Here is a 21839-nt window from a genome sequence, read left to right as displayed (position 1 = left end):
ACAGATGGCCTCGTCCAGCGAGCCAGAGACATTCTTGTGCAGAGCCTTTGGCCCAAGCAATTTGGCTGCTAAGACCACAGTGGGAGCAGGGTACTGAGCCTTTAAAAATGAGGGGGAAGGTGACAAGCTTATCTTAGCTCAGTAGCCATAAACAGCAATGCCAAGATTTGCAAATTAATAAAAAGCCAACAGCATTACAGATAAATGTCTTTTAATTAGGATTAAATACTATCTCAAGGTATCTTGAAATCGCACTTGTACTGTACTAATCAACAGCCAGAGGCAATAAAAAAAAGTCTGAAAACGTAAAAGTTCTAACATCCAACACATGACAGTAAGTGCTGCCATTTAAAGCGACAAACACCGCTCCCAAGAACAAATATTCTTATAGGAAAAAGTTGTAACATTTTTGTATGGACAAAAAAAATGTAAATTGAAGACCAGAAGAAATATATTAGTGCCTGCCTTTTTAAAAGGTGTTTGTTTGGTTTTTTTTTGTTTCTTTTTTTTGTGGGTTTTTTTACATTAAATACAGTTTCCTTTAAAAGCAAGGTACTTTCTAAAGTCATGGTTTATATACTGTATGTACACAAGAGCAGAACATTGTACAGTGTTTTTGGATAAAGCAGCACTAACTAGCTATAAGCTGGTACGGTGTTGCTGAACCAAAAGCAAGATGACAAGTTAAGCACTCTAGGAGAAGTATCTCCACGGTTGGTATGAGAAAAGTAAAAGTATCATGTATGTACAAACTGATTATTCAAACAAATCCCGCAAACTCAACATCATTTGCCGTGAAACTGCACATGCTGCAGCTAATCAATGGAAGTCTTACTGCAAGAGCTGATCTGAGACCCAAAGTAACCCTTTCCTTTCAGCAACAAAGTGCATTACCCATGCAGAGAGCACTTGCACAAGTCATTATTGCAACACATCACCCCTGGGCCCCGGGGGGTGTGGATTCTTACTGCAGCCTCAAGCCAAGTAGCCACCTGCATTTTTTTTCACTGTACAAAATACAAAATGCCCCAACCAAACCATATGAAACTGAGATTAAAGCTACGTTAAGTATCTGTATGTGCACTCTGCCTTTCTGCTGACAGTTACAAATTAAAGCAGAAAGTTCACACCCCAGTATCACCAGTTCAGACTAAAGTGGAGTGGCAGTGATTTCTGCAATTAGTGCAACATTAACTCCTATACTTTATCAAAGTGACTTACTGCTCTTCAGATGCACAGCGTGCTTATTCAGGTCTTACAAAAACAAACCAGAGAGCTGTGCAGAAAACTGGTTTCAAGCCTGTAGACTTCTTTTTCTTAAAGTCTACCCACTAAAAACCCATCAAACTCAGAAACAGTTTGTGCCCTTGGTTCTAAGCCAATTGCATCAAAAATGACTTTTTTTATTTTAGAGTTAGCAGTGGGGCAGAGATTAAGGTTCTTCTTGTAACATACACTTTTAATTGTCGTTCAGTTTACACCTTCAGAAGAGGTTATTTGCTGTACTCTCAGAACGCTGATCATCCTTGTCTTAGACACTACACTGGTTTAAGGAACTGAATGTTTCTTTGATGAGGACAGAAGTGAGACAACTTGTTTCTAAACTGCATCAACTTAAAGTTTCAAGTTTTAATGGTGTAAAAAAAATCTGACATTCAATTACAGTTAAGAGAAACTTGCTACACAGCAAACTGCATCCAAATCTACCAGTTATTGATGGGACCTTTAAATTAACCGTTAACAAGTTATTCAAAGCATCCAGACCTGGAAACATCAGATCACCCAGCCAGTGAACCAGCAACTCCCTCCCCCTTTTTCATGAGACTCTAACAAATGCAACTGATGTGACCTTAGCACTGGAGCCAATGACTTCCATTGGTTAACTCCAATCCCCAAATAGGTTAGGGAGATCCTGTGTTAAGCCCAATGCAATATGCATTAGTGTCATGGAGCAGGAAGATCCCAGTGTCTACTTGTTAAAAGTTCACACAAACCATACAGATACAGACAGGATAAAACACAGACTCAAAAGGATCCATTATGCTTGAAGAAAATTCCAAATAAAATGACATCTTCTGCACAGCCCAGCCTCAGACACAGCCACACCTTTATCTAGTATAATAAACTCTGTAGTAAACTGTTTTTGACCTCCATAGAGAGTAGGAGTTGTCAAATTTAAGAAGATAAACTCCTCTCCCTGGGTACTGGTGGCTGCCAGCATACACTTCTTCATGACAGTCTCGTCTGTACACAGGCACTATTTCATCTAGCTGAGGCTTGTTGGCATTCTTTTTGGCTTTTTCTTCACTGCTAGTATTTTCTACAAGAGAAAAGAAGGGTGTCAGTTAACATGGGTGGATGCTTTACGAGAGAAAGTCAGACTGATCTACAGTGGACAAGGCACCCTTTGTTAAAGGGATTCAAACCAAGGCTGTGGCTAAAGCACCCAGAAGCAGGAGGAACAGTAAGCACGATCACTTTACTGTAATTTATACAGCTTGATATTAAAACTCACCACATCCACCTCTCCAGGAAAGCTGGGTCAGTTTGTAGAGATGCCAAGCTCTAGTTTTCAGTAACACATTACCCCACACTGTCTGCTACTGACCTGACATACTTACTACTAGAGATTAGTTAGTAGTAATTCCCAGAAAGCCACTGCTTCCTATATCAGGGCAGCTCCTTCTAAGCAAATCACATGCTCACTGCAAAACACTTTTTGTGATGGTTTGCTAGACTCCCCTGCAGGCAAAGGCTGTGACTTGTGTCCCAGCCACTGACAGTATTGCTCTTTGAAACTGTTTTGCTGAAGCCTCAAGGGCAGGATTTTTCTTAAGGTTTTCAGCGTGCACATCCACTGTGCTTTATTATGGCACAGGTTTCTTCAGTCTAGCTTACTGAGTAGTTGACTTAGGAAAAGGATTTCCCCAGACTCAACTCCTTGAACCTATCTCTGATCAAAGGAGGTGACTGAAGGTACTTTCAGAACTGCACTTCCTGTTCAAAATTGAAAGCATGATTCCAGCTAAATGTAAGCCAGGGAAGCCAGGAAATTACACAAGACAATCAGCTGGGGTTTTCCCTCACAGCAAACTGTGACAGCTTATATAAATCAGCATGCTTACCTTCCTCTTCCTCCTCATCATCACTGGATTCGCTGACATGCACACTGACTGCAGTATTAGGGGAGTCTGTCCATTCAAAATACACCCCAAAACCAATGTCATAATTGTCTGTAGCAAACTCCCAAAAGAGGTAAGACCCCTCTTCATGAGTTGGTACTCTGACTGTAACCACTTCTCCTCGGCCCACTGTGATCACAGAGTCTGCATCCTGACGGATTTTTTCCTTGAAGTCTTTTATCTGGGGTCGTGTCCACATTGATGGGGCAGCTATCACTGGAACAGAATCTGCAGAGATGGGAGGAAATACTCCAGTTAGGGGTTTTTTTTCAGTTATTTATGCTGGATACTTAAGTGTGCCTTGAGAGCATTTGAGGACCACAAGCATCAGATTTGCTTCCAAGTAATTTTTTTTAACTGAAGAAGCAGGTTTCAACACTGAAAACATGTATGAAATGCAGTGCAAATTTAGTTATAAAACTTCTAAATGCTACCAGTTCCCCCATCAGTCACATTTAAACCAACAGTGCTTAGACAGAAAAGACTCAGAAGACAGATGTACTGCCACAGGTGACGGGTTTATACTGCACAGAACCCTTCACTGAAAGGATCTTTAATCAGTTTTAACCTGAGTTCACATAAGATTGAACATATTTCTGCCCAGAACAGCTTTTGTTCTAGAACTTTTATGCTCCTTTCCTTCAAGTTCAGAGTGAAAGGAGGTTCTGGATCCCATCGGCTCTGCTGAAATACTTTTGTTGCTTCCTCTTCCCCTCCCCTCCCAGAGCTGTTTTGCCTATACAATATTGCTCTGCATTGAGAGACAGCAAACCCAGGAATCAAACCTAGCTTTTCCATAGCCCAATGAAGCCAAGCAAAGAACCACAGTAACCATCATGTCTTAAGACATCTGAATCATAAGAAGGGCTTTTGCTATTTATTTTTAATTAAGAAGTCTAGCTAGTCCTACCTTTTGGTCCATTTTCCAGTGCTTCTTCCAAAGCCTCTGGATCCAACTCTTTTTCAGGGCTGTCTGCGTGTGCACTGGCCTGCCCATTAATAGATGGGGTGTCCCCTGGGGCAGGTGTATTCACCTTGGATGCAGTAGTCAGAGGTGCTCCTGTTGCTGCCACCACTGCCTCCTGCTGCTTTTGTAAGGCTGCCTAAAATGACAGAAATTAAGTCAAGGAAAGCCAAACCCTCACAAGATGTCAGTTTTATACCTTCTGCTGGAAGGTGTAAAGACAACTTTAAAGAAAAAATCTCCCCCTGCACCCCACAAGGGGGCTTGACTCAAAAGATAGAAGCAGCACACATTAACCAGTGAGAATAACATCTACTTTTTATCAAGGGAAGCGAAGCCACTTTGTTCTAGACTGGTGGATACAATCTGAACAAAAAAAAAAAAAAAATCAAATTAATTAGGGTACACACAATAAACTCCTGCACGAAACTGTGGAAGTTCTGCATTCCTATAACATATATTCCTAATAATAACAATGAGATTTTGATGAACAAATGGATTATAGGTATCCTGCAGGAGTATGAAGACAATACAGTCAAACATTAGTTAAATTTAAAATCTGAGCACTTGTACAGATGCTGTCCAGATCCACTTTCTACTACAGCAGTTCTACTACATCACTGAGAGAAAGTGGTGAGAACTTTCCTAAAACCTTATTGCACACAGCCTTTCCAAAACTAACTGCATCACAAGCCGATCTGTGAGCCACCATGGGAGAACAGCACTTTGTAACTGCACCAACAGATCCCAATGCAGCTGAGTCACAGGCATCCACACAGAAAGCATTCCTTGGAAGTGTTATGGAAGCTATGTGAGTCTTCAGGGGAGTCCAGACTTGAATTAGATAATTTTAGCTCTGTTACATGCTTCTTTTTCATGTTTTCCTCTGCATGAGTTGCCCAAGTGGAGATTTGAAAGATCAGCTTCATTGCCTGGTAGGATTATTTTGTAAGCCATTATAAAGGAAAGGCTGGTTTTGCCTGGGTTTTGGAGGGCATTAGGTCTTCTGTGCGTAGAAGGCAGCCAGCCATGATCTAAAGGAGCAGTGCTAACAGCACTGGAAAAATCTGGCAGGAGCTTCTCCTACACCTCAGTCTCAAGGGAGCAGCATCAACTACAGAAGACATCAAGCCCAAGTCTGATGAAACTGTAGCTTTTGCTTACCACTATGACACCAAAGCATTGGTACCAAGGGCTCATTAATCTTCAAAAGCAACTAGAACAGGGCAGAGACTCTCTGCCCTTTCTATACCACTTGAACTCCATCAAATCATGGTTTGGCTTAGAAGGGAGCTTTAAAGATCATCTAGTTCCAAACACACTGCCATGGGAAGGGACACCTTCCACTAGATCAGGCTGCTCAAAGCTCCATCAAACCTGGCCCTTAACAGTTCCAAGGACAGGCCTCCCACAGCTCCTCTGGGCAACCTATGCCAGTGTCTGACCACCCACACCGTAAAAAAATATAAATTCTGCCTTATGTTCAATCTAGACCTACACTCTCTCAGACCAAAACCTTTGCCCCTTGTCGTGTCACTACAGACCCTGGTAAAAAGGTCTTTTTTCATGTTTCTAATAAGCCCCTTTAGACACTGAAAGCCTGCAATGAGGTTTTCCCAGAGCCTTCCCTTCTCCAGGCTGAACAACCCCAGCTATCTCAGCCTGTCTCCTCAGCAGAGGCACTTCAGCCCTCTGAGCATCTTCTTGGCCCTCCTCTTGACCTGCTCCAACAGGTCCATGTTCTTCTTATGTCAGAGACCCCAGAGCTGGATGCAGCATTCCAGAGTGGGGGTCTCATGCGAGCAGAATAGAGCGGGGAGAATCATCTCTGTCCCTCAACCTTCTAATCACATTTGTTTTTATGCATACCAGGATATGATTTGCTTTCTGGGCTGCAATTAAGTTCTGGATATGAACTGCATTGCCAGTTCATATCCAGTGTTTCATTCACCAGCCCATCTCTGCAGGACTGCTCTCAATCCATTCACCCCCAAGTCTGTACTGATAATGGAGAGTGCCTTGAGCTGACCCAGGTGCAGGGCCTTGTTGAACTTCATGAGGTTCACATGGCTTCCTTCCTTGAACATTTCTTTGCTGAGGGTATCAGCCTCAACAAAATGCAAATGACTTAACAGGAAATTAATTACTGTATTTTAAGTCCTGAGCTCAAGAATAGACCTCAGGCTGGCAGTTACAGTCAGTCCTCCCACCCAACTCACAAGCAGCTTATTGCAGGCAAGCAACTTCATCAGACACTGATGTCAGACAAGAGATGCAAAAGGAGAGAGAAGTCAGGAGAGCTGAAACTGGCAGGGAGGAGCAATCTCAAACCCAGTAGTGAAGCATTAGTGCTGCATGCTCAGCTGGAAACACAGGGCTGAACAAAGCCTGCTGCTCTGCACAGATCTTCATACCTACAGGGAGAGTCACCTGAGTAGGTCTGTTCATGCTCAGATGCACTGGTATGTACCCCCATTAAATTACACACACACCACTGATGCTGCAGCAGAGCGTTTCACATTTGGTCTCCAATAATAATAATAATAATATCGGACCAAGTCATTAGTAAAGACTGCTTAGAATTTTCTTAATTAACAGCTGCTTCAGGAAACTACTCGAAAAGATCAAATAAAGGGGCTTTGGTGTTTGAATCTGAAGCAGCATTACTCACTAGCACAGTAGCTCTCCTCGCAGCAATTATCTTTTCAAGGAGATAACAGCAGTCAAGGCAACACCTCCCAGTGACAGCCTGGGACACAAAATCCAAGTTTCTCGGCTGGTCAGCCATACCTGTTGCTGTGCGAGCTGGACTTGATACAACTGCTGCATGTACTGCTGATAATGCTGTTCCTGGAGCTGCCGAATCAGGATCTGCTGCTGCTCATAGTTGCCCGGATACTGCTGGGCTGCATACTGCTGGAACTGAATGGCAGTCTGGGAGTTCAGAGCTGCCATTATCTGCTGCCTGGATTGGTGGGAGGAGAGTAGCAGATTACAAGCAGCTGAGGGTATTGGGGAAATCCCTGTATTTAAATGACTTAAGTGGCCTCAAAGACAGTTAATTCTGTTCCTGCAAAACCCAATTAAAATAAATCTACATAGTAGAGCAGTGCCCAGATCTAATGCAAATGTGAATTTGCCTAAAAAATATGCTGAGAATATACAGAAGGAAGCAACAATTTCTACCCAATGTTTGGAAACATCAAACGTTAAAACAACAAGACCTCTTACATAATTCTAAATCTGTAGTCTGATAAAGAGGTAAGGCTACAAAAAATGCATGGCTAAATTTCTCCATCAAGCAAAGGAAAAAATTCACATGTGGCTCTTCCAGAAAACATCCTTCTAGCAGACCTACAAATACTGATAAGAACAAAACTGCTGTGGTACAGCATGCCAATGCTTTTCGGTAAGTCTAAGAAAAACATACCACATGACTATCTTAATTTCCCTGGCCAGTATGCAAACAGGTACGAAAAACATGACTGACAGTGGACTAATTCAGGAACAAAAAAAAAAAATAATGCTGCCAGCTAGGGCACCTGCACCTCCAGTAAACTCAACTGCTGAAACTTCAGGAACACATGGGTAACTTATGTGCAGACTCAGTTTTGATCCTCTCCCCAAAAGATTAATAGAAACTATAGAGTAAACTACTAGCTAGATCCAGGGTTAGTCTCACATGTTACATCCATCAGTAACCAGCTATCAATGTTTCGGAGGAAGAAAGAAGTATTACACAAATGCAGAAGTAATTTTTTCCTTCCCACTCATTTTTCGTCCTAAAGAGCAAGATTTAATACTTTTCAGCAAACTGTGACCAGTTTAGATACACTTGGTCGGTACATAAGTATCAACATTCCTTTTCTGTCTGAATTCTTTGTCTCTGTAACCTTCTACAACCACTTAATACACAACTCTTATTCCTGTAAAAATCCCTCTTAGCTTCAAGGCATACCACACTTCTTGTTACTTAGCATTGTGCAACACTTTTATTAGATCTGTTAATCTATGTCTCTCTTTTACACTCTTCTGGCTCTCACCATGTTACACCAACAGTACAACTTGTGGATTAATTATTTGCTCCCTTCTCAAACCCACTACATAGCAAGTACAGGATCTACTTCAGAGACACCCCCTGCGAAGACATTTTTATTATGGAAAATGACTGTTGACTGATGTGGAACAGCTTTACTGCTCCCTTAAATATTACATGTGCAAAGCCAGATCCACATTTAGGGATGGGAACAATGAAATACAACTAGAGCTTATATTCCAAGTAAACAATTTAATTCAGGCTACAAACAGTGATTAAGTGCATTTGAATGTGAATTCTGTACTCCCCTGAACTGCAGTTATCCGATTTTCAAGGCTCTGCCTTCTGTGACAAGTTAAGAAACTTTCAAGTCACAGTTCAAACAACACTTGCAGCTGGACACAGCTCTACTCAGCTGAATGTAACATTAATCATTTAAGAAGCAGAACCACAAGTTTTCATGACGTTCAGCCCTTGAACCCCAAAACCTCCAGAGCTTCTCTTTAAACAAAGCTTCTCTGGCACTTTCATCTGAGAAAGCTGCATACAATAACATGTTAGGATAATTTTTTTCTGCAAACCCTGTCCCTCTTAACTAAGGATGCAAATGTTACTGCCAGGCTCGAGTACTCTGACCTTTAGCAGAACCATTTAAACAGATACAATCGTCTCAAGTGCAATGCAGTTATTTTCTTTTAAGTGTTGTTTGCTTCTGCTACTCACTTCTGTTGTTCCATCCGAAGTCGTTCCTCCTCTATTCTCCTCCTCTCCTCTTCTTCCCTTCTCAGTCTTTCCTCTTCTTCTCGCCTACGCTTTTCTTCTTCTTTTTGTAAACGCTCGCGCTCCTCCTCTTCACGCCGCCTTCGTTCTTCCTCTTCTCTTCTGCAACATCCACTCAATAAGCTATTTCAGCATTCCTACAGTCCTAGGATGAGTTATTTTCAACATGCTGTAGCCTGCTTTTTGCCTGCCCAATAAGGCTTTTTGGGCAGTATGATCTCCTCCCACTTAAACTGGCCTGGAGAAGCGTCTTATCGGACACATGAAGAAAACACATTATTGTACAGTTTTACTGTGCTCAGCAGCATGACAGGTGTAAATCCTGTGTCACAATTTGATATTCATGCTAACCTGTTACTATGCTATCTGTAGCAGAGGGCAGTAGAAAAAATTGCCCGAAAACCTTATAAACACATCTTCCAAGCTTTAACACATGTTGAATAATGATGTGGATACTATAGTTTAACAACCACATGACATGTAAGCAATAATAAGACAGCCTTTGTCAAGTTGCTAACCCATACTAGGAGTTTAAAACATCTAACAATTTAGTCCACAGAAACTGGGACAGACATTTTGTGAAGCATCTCTACTTAAGCAGATGATAGTATCAGCAAAATTTTTATAATTCCTTATATTTTAGCTGTCTTCATCTCAGAAACAATCATTCATTTCTGACAAAGTAAAAAGGCTTAAAGAGATCAAATGGCACCACGGCCACCTAAACTTCAAGTATTTATCTTCCTAAGATAACTTCAGCCTAGGCCAGCTGTGATACTCTCCGCAGGTCAAGAGTTACACAATATACACCAACACCAAAGCACTCAAATGTTACCTTCTCTTTTCTTGTTCTTCTTTCTCTATCTTGTGGGAAGTGACATACGTTGAAAACAAGTGGCAGCACCTATGTAGGAGCTTGACAAATTCTGTCATAGCTTTTTGCTTTGACATGTTTCCAAGAGCAGCCCATTCCTTCCTGAGAAAAAGAGAGAAATCACCTGAAATAACACAAGACTCAACTCTTTTCACATCATTAGTGAACTGAGAACACAGCAAAGAAAAAGAAGTTGGAAGACCAGGGACCAAACTTGATCATATGCAGTTTCAGAGAACCAACAACTTTTCCCCAAAGACAGCACTGCCTGCATCAGAACAACTCTTTCAAACAGACTGACTCAGTTCTTACCTTGAATTCTGAACTATGTCAAAAAACTTCCCAGCTACAAGTGAATCTGATGTATTTTTTTACCCTTCTTGCACTCTAGTTTGTGGAAAAAAAAGTATACACTTTCCTGAACGAACAAACATGGTAACAACTATTGATTACAGCGCTCCAGTTAGTTAAAAGCAACAGCTTGGTTATTCCTAAGGAAAGCTATACCCATTTGTCCAAAAGCAGTGCACTGGGTCCAGCTCAGAGAAGCCACTGCTGTGTTGCACATTGCCTTCACAGGAGAAATAGCAACAATGAACATGAGGAGTGCAGCCCGAACTGCAAGCAATACCAGAGACACACCTGAGACTGCCCAGATCTCATAAAAAATTTACTCAGTGTGAATGCATCAGGTGTCTAATTTCAGAAATTATCTTTGGTATTAGGACAAGCTATGGTGAATGCTTCTACCACTGGCAAAAGGCTTGGCCTGCTGTAACCCTGGCATGGAGTTAGGACGAAACATGGGCCTGCACTTTAATGCAGCCTTAAACTGCTATGAGGAACTGGACTGTCTGCACAGCAGCATCTCCTAATGCGGCTGAAAAAACCCATCTGTTAGTTCCTGTACTCAACTGTGACTCAAGAATTCTAAGATGTATTTGAAGAGGCCACTTGCACTTTCCATTAGCACACACACACACTGAGATAACCCACATACTTGTACTCTTCTTGCAGAAATTGGATGATGTTATCTTCAGACAGGAAATGCAGAGTTAAAACCAACAAAAGCACCAGCCCTTTTACCTTCTATCATTCCCCAGCACATCAAAGAATCCAACTTCAGGGCAAGTGTCAGGGTTGTAAGGTCCCAGCAGAACCTGCTTGTGCAGTGCCACAAGTTTGAGCTTTTCTTCATAGGTTGGATGAAAGGCTTTACCATCTTTTTCTGTAGGAAAAAAAAGAAAATTTCACTGTTGTGATTAATTAATTAAACACAGGATAGGAAAGAGGATTTTGTATAACCATTACTATAATTTTCTCCATAAAAAAAGAATAAGTCACAAAAGGTTAGACAAATTACGACAGCTCTATTCAAATAAAATATAGATCTGTCTAGAAGAAACACATCCATTTCAGCTGCTAAAACTTCATTGTGAAATGTTTTTCCTCATGCTATCTACATGTTTTCATCATACTATCTACAGCCAATCTTAGCTAATAAGTTACCACAAATACTTATGTTAATTTGTTGAACATTGTACCATATAGATCTACATCTCTGAAACATTTAAAAACCCCAACTGAATTCAAGTGTGTCAGCCAAGTCTCCTCTAGTGTGGATAGGAAGGATTTTCCACAAAGAACGATGTGATGTTAACTTTATAGATTGCTCTCCTTTTGCTCTTCACACCAATGAAAGCAGAACAACCAAGGTGGAAGGCAAGGAAAACTACACAGACAAAAAATCAGACTTAAGGAAAGTTCTCCTTGAGGGAATTTGATTGCTGTGCTTTGCCAAGGCAGCTGGAATAGCCCATCACAATGAAAAACCTTAGAGATGACTCCATCAGCATCAACACGTACAGAGAGCTCTGGATGTAAGAATAAGGCAACATAAGCCTGAACGTATTCCAGTGGCTCCATACCAACTCCTTCTGAAGCATTCCGGGTTAGATCCCGCTGCACATTCACAGGTAAGAAGAGTCTGGCATTGATTTAAAAATGATATATGAATTAGTCAGCTAGGATTTATCTCAGCACATTTAAACTGTCAAAACAAATCACAGAAACAGCACTGCTATATGCAGCTACACTGCTCATTAAGAAAAGACATTTGTCTTGAACAGGAAAACAAATAAATAAGCATCATCTCCTTTTGGCAGGGCTGAAATGAGGAAGCTATTACCAGAGGTAAGCGATAGTCACTTCATGACTGTAGTGCTCTCTGGGTAGTCAGGAGCTGGAGGCAGAGCTGCCACTAGTTTCCAGTTCTCCTTTGGAGCAAGTTGTTTACAGCCCCAAACTGAACAGTCCACACCTAAATTTCAGAGCTGACACGTATTGCAAAATTGCTTGGCTGATGCTTGTGAACAGAGGCATGAACAGGAAACAAAGCAAATCTTAGAACAAGACAGGATGGAAAATACCTCTACTTACAGCTTATCAAGAAACTGAGAACACATACTTCTGGAAATCAGAAACAATCCCAGAGGGAAAGTGTGTGCAGGTCACAGCAAGAAGCTCTATTTCTGACAGAGAAAGTTCAGTACGTTATTGGACTTACTCAGTTAAAACATCACAAGGAACATGTATGCCATTTGTTTTGAAGCCAGAATCAAAGGATTAGGAAGGCAAATATTTAGTTACTTATTATCAATTCCTAGAGGTCCACATCACTCTTGCAGAATCTGAAGTATTTGCTCTTGTTCCAGTGTCCCACAACCTTACAGCAAATATAGCTTCCAGCCTCAAAAACAGAAGCCTTTCTCCACAAAAATATCTATTTCCAAAAATAGCTGGAGAGATATCTCCAGTTATATCTAGTGGAGAAGGGGGGATATAAAAACTGAACCAGAGTCTACTCAGTGGTACACAGTGAAAGGACAAGAGGCAGCTGACACAAACCGAAATATAGGAAATGCCACTTAAGCATTTTTGTTGGGGTTTTCTGTTTGGTTGTTTTGGTTTTGTTGTTGTTGTTTTTGTTTTTGGTTTTTTTTTAATATTTTGTTTTGATTTTTAACTGAGAGTGATCAAGCATCGGAACCCACTGTCCAGAGTTTTTAAGTCTCCATGACAGCAGATATTCAAGACCCAAATGGAAACAGTTCCACAAAGCCTGATCTGAAACAGGAGGGCTAAACCTGACAACCCCCAGCAGTCCCTTCCCACCCCAAGTCTATGATCCTTAAGAGATGCAAATCACTACATGCTGGTAAGCTCTCTCCATGGGTCTTGGGTCTCCTGCTCTCAGGCCTCCCAAAGAGCCCTTTGGCTTTTCCTCAATTCTTCACACTTCATATTTAACTCGGAATTTACTCATTAGGTAACAAGCACTTCCATTGGCCTCAATAAACAGCACGCGCTTTGAAATAATACTTAATATCCTGGGGCACTGTGCTAAAAGCATGTCAATTGACAAGGGCACTAAACTGAAATTTTGCCAGACTTTTGAGCAAAGTATGATTCTCAAGGGGTCCCTACAGCATAGTTTACCTTGGACAACCTGTGTACCTACAGCTGTCTGCCAAAAAACATACCTATTTGATGTACTAGACTGCTGCCTAAGCCAGATAACTTCATCAGTATTTGAACTCACTTCTGAAGAGAATTAGAGTGAAAAAAACCCCATCATTTCCCATGCTATGCACAGCACATCTGCATTTTCACAGAACAGAGAAGTCAGACCTCATGCCCTAATTACTGAGAGAAGCCAAAATCTGCATTTACGAAGAATGGTGACCCAAGGGAAGAACAACAAACAAGTTAAATAAGAGAGGAAAACAGACGGATGAGAAAAGTATGAGAGGCATTCAGTGACTTGTAGATAATGCAGATTAGAAGCAAATTATCAGGAAAACACTTGGAGCTAGTCAGACAGTGAAGTTGTACACTACTTATTTTTCAGTTGAATTCTTCAGCATGAACCACACTGCATAATCATCCTGAAGATTTGGAATTGTTGCTGTTTAACTGAACCAGAGGACCTGAACTCATCTGCAGAGTCGAATACGCCAAAAAGTGCATTAGTGTGTCCAGACAAGTAGAACTGCCAAATCTATTCAAGCATCCGTGAACGTACCACTTAAGTAGGCATTACCCACACACCTAACACAGCTGTCAGGAAGCTGAAGCTCTAGGGAACACACTGAGAAATCCAAAGGATGTGTGTGCACAGCAGTAATACAGCAACTACACAACGCTCCCTACGCCACCGGTATGCCTGACCCAAGAGGTCCTGAGAGAGGCTCAGCCTGCAAACACAACAGAAAGATGAAGCTGCTATAGTAGTGACAGGCTGGTAACAGGGGCTTATGCCACTACGTGGCACTGTATTATTGACATGAATTGACAAAAGCCCACAAATTTAGACTCAAAGGAATTTAAGAACTATGCTTAAGAGACTGTATTGTGCAAGACACTGTTACTCGTGTGTAAATTCTGATTTTTTTCCCCCCTGTAAGAAACATGGCACAACGTGCTGCACCTTCTTCTCCAACTTTACCCACTCTAAATACTTAATTTCTGTGGGATGGCATTAGGTTGAGTCATCTAAAAGAAGCTAGAAAAGTTTGTGAAATGTGATTTTTCACCTCAGCTCTTAAAAGCAGAAGTAACATATGTTAATTCTATTCACTTGCAAAGTTTTAATGAGCAAGACCAAAACTGAGAAGTGTGAGGACTGAACTGCTACTGCAGATCCCAGTACGCTCTTATACTCCTAATTCTCCTCTCCTAAAGGTGTTCTGCCTCACCAGAAGAATTACCAACCAGCCCTTCCAATTAAACATGATCAAAGCTCAACTTCACAAATGTAGATAAGTTATAGAGGTTTTCATATCTTGAAAAAAAAGCCTACTTCACTTACGAATTACAATCATGCCATCAAATTAGTGCTCAAAAAAGAGGTCAAACAATTAATTCAGAATGATGTTCTGCTGAGGTTGAAAATGCATTCTTGTTAGGATAAGAGGAAATAACTTGAGCAGTCAAAGAAAATTGGAGTACTTAACATTCCAGGAAAGCTTTTAGATACCAAAATGATATGGTTTGTGTACTGTCTACTCAGATGTGTTGCACTGCAAATCACTTTGGACAGTGCATGAACACTTCAGGGACTGTCATATATTGAAGGTTGGGTGCAATGGTATTTCAATGACAGGATGTGGAAAACAACAACGCCAGGCTGATCCTGGAAGATATTTGCTGGCAGAATTATGCAAGCCAATGCCTCCTGCTGCAGGACACAACTTACATCTTGAACAGGCTGCCTTCACTGGCATAGCTCGTACCAGCTCAACGAGCAGAATAAGCCATCAGAGACACTTGTACTCTGTCAGCTGCCCCAGGGCTCACAATTACAGACAGTCCTAGAGACAAAGAAATACACAATGACTGTAACATGACTGTGTTCTCCACTGTACACTGGATCCAGCACAGTGGAGCAGCTTCTTAATGGCAAGCCAAAGCACTGGTCGACCTGCACTAGGCTCGACGGAGCAGTAAGGAAAAGAGTGCATAAGGGAAAGAAGGCTCTGGTTTCCCACAGAAAAATGGACTGGAACACTATTACCATCTATTTTCTACGCCTCTGTTCTTCTGAAAAGCTTTCTTCACAAGCCATTATGAATGCTAAAAAAAGGTAGTGCACATCTCCTGCACAGCCTAAGGCCTGACAGTGGAAGTGACACAGGGTCAAGTGTTTTAGATCTGCTTTAGATCTGTCTTTATCAGAGACAAAATAAAGTAGCTCTTGAGTCTCTTCACTATCCTAGCCTAGTTCAGTTGCATTTTGCACATTGTTTATGTCCCTCCCTGTCTTGTCTTGTCTTTGAGCAATTCTGTTCCCTGCAATATGCCACCACGGGCAAGTGTCAGCAGTCATTGTAACAGGCAAATCCGAAGTATTTTGATCGCATTCAACTTTTCTAGGAAGAAAGTGTATCATGAGTTACAGATAACTCCGCCTGCACACTGAAGCAGAAAGGAAGCTGCTTAACTAGAGATTGCTGCTTACCCTTTGACCTCACACAGGGCTGCTCTGGCATCCCGACCCAAGATCCTTCCATCCCAACCACCACAGTTAAACCAGATACCATCATTCTCCCAAACTAATACTGCTCCGAGTCACTCGTTTATTCCAAGGAAGTTTTTCAGAGCCACCTCTATCTCCAAATCAGCACAGTTTTAGAAGAATGACGACGAACAAGGTCTCAGCTTTGACCTATTAACATCGGAGAATCTTCAGATGCCTCATATGTTGCTACTTGAAGTACAGGAGGAATCCATATTTGCTCCTTGGCATGTACAAGGCTGCTAAACAAGCGTGCCCACTCCCACAGTTGTTTTGACAGCGGATGCATGAAAATCATTTGGAAACGAGACCAATTATTTTCGGAGCCATGCAGATATAGAACAAGCTGGCAGAATCAGTAACCCAAGTATTACAAGCTCCTGTAACTCACCATCACATCTATAAATAAAAATCCTCGTGTTACGTCACTTTCAGGAAAAAAGCTACAGATGAAACGATGGGCAATGACTTTGTGTGAGTTACTCCAGCCATAAGGACAGAGAAATAAGGTCTTTATTGGAAAGTCTGACAACTCAGTACAACGTGGAAAATTCTCCTCTTTTAAAGAAAACCATGAGTTACAAGAAATTGCAGAAGGCTAAAAAAGGAGCAGCAGTATGTCGAAACATGTTGATATTTAGTTTTGATTAAAAGGAGAGCAACGAAAAAAAAACACTGCTGAGACAAGATAATGCAAGGAACTGGAACCTACACACAAGTAACACTACACTGACTTTTCACCACCCAAAAGGAGATAAACTTGAGCATAAATTCCATTAAAACATGTGATATAATAGATACAGGGTATTGCTTATCTACATAGCAATAATGCAGATAAATTCACTCACGGTGTGTAATTTTTATACCCTAAATACAGGTTCCAGTAGAATATTCAGCCCAAGACAGAGTAAGACCACAGTTGACTGAGACAAGGAATTTGCTGCTGCAGAGATGTTTCTTTCTCCATCATGTTTTAAGAACAAACACTAATTAAACAAAACCAGTATTCTTCTAAGCAACTCGTTTTACAGAAAGAAGAAAGAGATAGAAGGTACAATGCTTCCTGATAACCAGTCGTAGCAGCTTCTGATACAAAGGAGAAATAAATTTAAAAAAAAAAAAATCAAGATTTCAGGATCTCTTCTGGGTGTTTATACAGATTAAAAAAGTAATATCTCTGTACATTAGCATGCTAATAAAATGCTTTGTGGAAGGGCATTAGAACAGCATCAAAGAACCAGGGCTCAAGAAACTGCTTAAAGCCTTACGTGCTCCAAACAACTCAAGCAACGTGAAGAAAACAGACAACTTTGTCCTTCCAGCAGAGTTTCCACCTGCCAGCAATGCTTCCCCTCAGAAGAGAGAGCCTTTCTGGGAGGTCATCTAACAACTGACTGCCGCAAGACTGACCTTTCCAAGTACAGAGCTGTCTTCCCTAGTGCAGGCATGCTGCTGGACACCCTGCTCTGCACCCCACATGAAGCAGCAGCTGCCTGAAATCCTCTGGAGCGACACATCACTCAACGTGCTGAACACAGGGCTACAGCGAACACAGCTCTTCTCTAAACCACACAGCTGATTTTCTTCTCCTGAAGAAACCAAGAGTGGCAAGGTACCTCTGGCTTCCTGCAGATGCAAACCTGGATACAGGGAATCCCAGGAAAAACGCTCCAGGTCTACACCCTGGGTATTTCACTGCTGCCTGGCACAGCTGCCTGCGGGAGTCACGACGGCAAACAGAACCAATTAGGTCGGAAAAGACCTCTCAGATCATCGAGTCCAACCTACGGTCGAACACCACCACGTCAAGTAGACCACGGCATCAAGTGCCACCTCCAGTCTTTCCTTAAACACCTCCAGGGAGGGTGACTCCACCACCTCCCTGGGCAGTCCACTCTAACGTTTAATCACCGTTTCTGTAAAGAAATTCTTCCCAATGTCCAACCTAAACCTCCCCGGCCGCAGCTAAAGACTACGTCCTCGCGTCCTGAAGCAGCAAAGCCAGCCCCGGCGTTGGCATCCTGCGGAGACGGCCCGACACCTCCCGCCGGGATGCCGGCTGCCAGCAACACCGAATCGCACGCGCTCAGAAGCGAGCGCCCTCGCCACGTCTGCGAGCTGGCCTTCCCCCGCCACCAGCAAGGGCCTCTGTAGCTCCGTTTTTAGGTCGGGCGCCTGCAATCCCCGGCAGTGCTGCCGCCGCGGCCAGGCAGCCTCTTCCCGGGTCTCTGCGCGCCGCCCGCCTCGCTTCGCGTCCCGAGGAACAAAGGAAAAGCGCATCCACAGGAGCAGCTCCGACGCCGGGAGTGCTGCTCGCCCCTCGCCCGCATACACCGAGTCCCCCCGGGGCCGCCCCCCGCGGCTCTCCGGGGCTCCGCATCCTGGGGAAATTAGCCAATCAGAATCAAGACTTTAATCTTGATCCCTGCGCGCCGCCAAGTCGGCCGGGCGATGCGCCGAAGGCTGCCCCGGGCCCAGTGGCTTCCCGGCCCGTGCCGGGGCTGTGGGGCCAGGCTGGGGCGGGGCTTCACTTTGAAGAAGCGCAGAGCAGCCCGTACAGCTCCTCCATCGCGAGCCCCAGCTCGGCTCCAGGCTCAGCGCCGCCTGCTCCGCCGCTCGCGGGCCGGCCTCCGCGGCCGGGAGCACCGGGGCCCGGCGGCCCCGCCCCGCGCCGGCTCGCTGCGCCGGCCGCGCTTCGCAGGTGCGGACCTCGGCGTTGGGGCTCAGCGTCAGCCCGTCCACCGAGAACCTCGAGCCGGTCCGTAGCTGCAGCACCGGCCCGCCACCCTCCGCCGCCCTCCCGCCCGCCCTCCGCCTCCTGCTCCGCTGCGGCGGCCACGTCCCGACTTCCCGTCCCCTCCGACCCGGATCTTCCGGGACCGCCCACGGCCCCGCCCCGCCCGGCCCCGCTCCGGGGCCACGGGAAGCACCCGGGAATGGCGCTGGAAGTGAACTCGCCTCCTTCCCTCGGGGTCACTGCCCTCACCAGCAGTTTGGGGAGCTTCGCCCCCTGCGAATCCCGGGTGACAGGAGTGTCTGGGGGGGCCGCCGCTGGACACTTTGTCAGCGCTTTTTGCTGCTCGAGTAGAGAGGATAATGATGTTTCGCACGGCGTTACAGGGTACGCCAGAAACTGAAGTTGGAAGACAAGGAGCTACTGGAGAGGGTCCAGTGAAGGGCCAGAAAGATGATTAGGGGTCTGTAGCATCTCTCGTGAGGGAGCTGGACCTGCTTAGTTGAGAGAAGACGGAGAGGGGATCTCATTAATGCATATAATATCTCAAAGGCGGGTGCCAGGAGGACGGTACCAGGCTCTTTTCAGTGGTGCCCAGCGACAGGACAAGGAGACATAACCATAAACTAAAACACAAGGACTTCTTTACATTGAGGGTGGCAGAGCACTGGGACAGACTGCCCAGGGAGGTTGTGGAGTCTCCCTCTCTGGAGACGTTCACAACCCACCTAGATGAGCTCCTATCACCTGCTCTAGGTCACCCTGCCTTGGCAGGGAGTTTGGACTGGATGATCTCCAGGGGTCCCTTCCAACCCCAATTATTCTGTTATCCTGTCATGTCACAGACTGAAATCCTTTTGCTCCAGAAGAAGGTGATGTGGGGTCTGTCGCTGACCTCTCTTCCTCCTCTTCCAGGAATCATGCTTCAGGCCTCACACGGGAAAGGAAAGAAATGAGCTAGAGAAGGGAAAAAAGAGCACAAGGCAATTACTTCTCCAAGAGCTGTATCTGCAATTAGCTCACTCCCTTGTGACCATGAAACACCACTCACAATACTACTATTATCATGTGCTGTGTAAGGGGAGAGAGTTGCTCCCATGTGTGGTTGAGGAGGTTTATTCCCAGCACAAGCAATCCTCCTTGCAGGATTTCGAGAGGGGCTGTGTTAGCATGGAGTGCTTTTGGTCAGGTTTCTCACCCAAACTGAGATGCAGGCTGCGCACCTGGGAAGCGGCGCATCCCGGTCTGGTGGTTCGTGAAGCCAATGCAAAGGAAGAGAACAGCACAGCTTTGCAGCCTCCTGAAACTCGGTTTGGTGGGGGGGAGTCCCTCCTGTCCCCAGGCTTCACCAAATCCTGCGCCCCTTTCTGGGGTTTATCCTCTGAAGTCTGTCACATTGCCTGGTTTATCTACAGCTCAAGGTAGATTTGGATTCATCTGTTTCTCTCTCAGGAATGTTGAAGAGATTTTATTGTCACACTTATAAAACGCTTTGAAGCCTTTGGAAGGTGAAAGGGAGAAGAAATGTAAAGTACTTAGTTTCCAGTTAGTATTTCTTGAGAGACCACACAGGGCACTGTTTACAACACATGAGGCAGAATTTGATTCAGATGATGAGTCACCTAAGCTTCAAAAGAAATTTTGCAACTAATTGGAAGTCCTTTGTAGCTCCTTCACTAGCATTTTTTTCTTATTGAGGATCAAATGTAACACCATATTGTTTGCTTTTTTCCTGCCAAAGACTGGAAAACAGGGGTGTACTGTCCTCTTTTGATGGTTGGAGCTCTCCAGAGCACACAGTTCTCTGTATTGACCATTTGGTGCTACCTCATGGACCAGACTAACAGCATAACAGATGATTTTGTCTCATACAAGCCTGCACCCTGCCTTATAAGTCTGTCACTTCAGCATCCAACTTCACTCTAACATTTAATAGTTCATTTATAAAATCACTTGTATTGAAATATCTGTTTTCAAAGTTTGATCTGGCACATTTCCTGCTCGTCTTGAGGAGTTAACACTTCATAAATATTTTTTTTATGGCATAAATTCTACACTTCAATCCAAAATTCCTGCTTTAAGAAACTCTAAATTCTTTATCCTTAAAATGCATCCTTAGAGTAAAAGAAACTGAACGTCTGACTGATCCCTATTGATTTGCTCTGTTTCACCCATATGGAAGAAAATTCTCATTTTATTTACTGTTAAAACCAGAGGTGTTTCTGCCTCATGGTAGGAGACTGGTCTGAAACCAAGCAGCCCCTAGTTTGTGTGTTTGGAGGTCAAGCTAAATCCAGGATGCTGAAAAGCTGGTTTTGGGAATAATTACAGAAAACTGATTTATCTCCTGACAGGCTGTCTCCTGTAGCAAATGTTTGGTATGCTTAGCAAAACTGAGACTATGCCTCTCTTCTTGTGCCAGCTTTGCTACACTGTGCAAGAGGCATGTGAGCTGGCAGCAGTGGAGCAGGTTCCTTCATGAAGGGCAGCATAAACTCTTGGAAGGATCCCAGCTGGAGAGTGTAAGCAAGATGTCTTTGCTTTGCCTCCAGTCAGGGAGCCACCAAGCAGCACAGAGCTGCCCTCAGTGGCTCTCAGCCTGCCTTCCCCATAGCACAGCTGCTCTGGAGAGCGGGGAATGGACATGTTACATTGACGTTCCTCTGTTTCGTGGTGCTTCCAAGTTGGATTTACAAATACGGAAACTCGCTGTTACACTGTGGTGTCACTAAATGCTGTGATGTGCAACAAGGTGAGTGCCTGATCAGGTGTAGGAAGGGGATTAGCTGTGAGATGATATATTAGAAAAAAATGGAAATTCAAATTTTGAGAGGCGTCAGGAAGTTCTGGTCTGTGATAATTTAATAAAAAATTATTAAATATTTTTCCAGAAGAAAATTCTGCATTTTCAGAGCTAGTTATCTGTGTTACAGCGTAGAATCCTGGCTCATCAAAGATTTATCCAAAGCCACGTATCCAGGCAGCCGTGGGGCCCTGAGCACGTCCTCCTTACTGCTAGAGGTCTGGCTGCCAGGGCTCAGGACCTGCCATGGGGAGCATTCCCAGGCAGCTTGGTCGGGAGGCCACTGCCAGAACCAACACTGGCTCCCTGGCCCTTGGGAGCTCCTTCAGCTGAAGCTCTTGTCCTTGGCCTTCACCTGAACTATGGCCACAGGCCCCCAGGCCCTCACCT

At 43.8% G+C, this 21839-nt stretch overlaps 1 protein-coding gene across 1 annotated transcript; it reads right to left on the bottom strand.

The window, feature by feature from the left end:
• Nucleotides 1-194: 194 nt before the first annotated feature.
• Nucleotides 195-19885, bottom strand: ACBD3 (acyl-CoA binding domain containing 3). Its single transcript, XM_029965083.1, has 10 exons — nt 19870-19885; nt 18662-19045; nt 18445-18493; nt 10923-11066; nt 9798-9938; nt 8906-9064; nt 6937-7111; nt 4093-4285; nt 3126-3410; nt 195-2320 (listed from the first exon to the last, which is right to left on the bottom strand). Exons 1-10 carry the CDS (start codon nt 19883-19885, stop codon nt 2109-2111), a joined length of 1758 nt encoding a protein of 585 aa, XP_029820943.1. The 3' UTR covers nt 195-2108.
• Between the last annotated feature and the right edge of the window lie 1954 nt (nt 19886-21839).

This window comes from Manacus vitellinus, unplaced genomic scaffold (genome assembly GCF_001715985.3).
Source record: "Manacus vitellinus isolate BGI_N305 unplaced genomic scaffold, ASM171598v3 scaffold_8_pilon, whole genome shotgun sequence".
Taxonomy (NCBI): Eukaryota; Metazoa; Chordata; class Aves; order Passeriformes; family Pipridae; genus Manacus; species Manacus vitellinus.
Note: the sequence above shows the minus strand (reverse complement) of the source record. Positions and strands in the feature narration are given on the sequence as shown.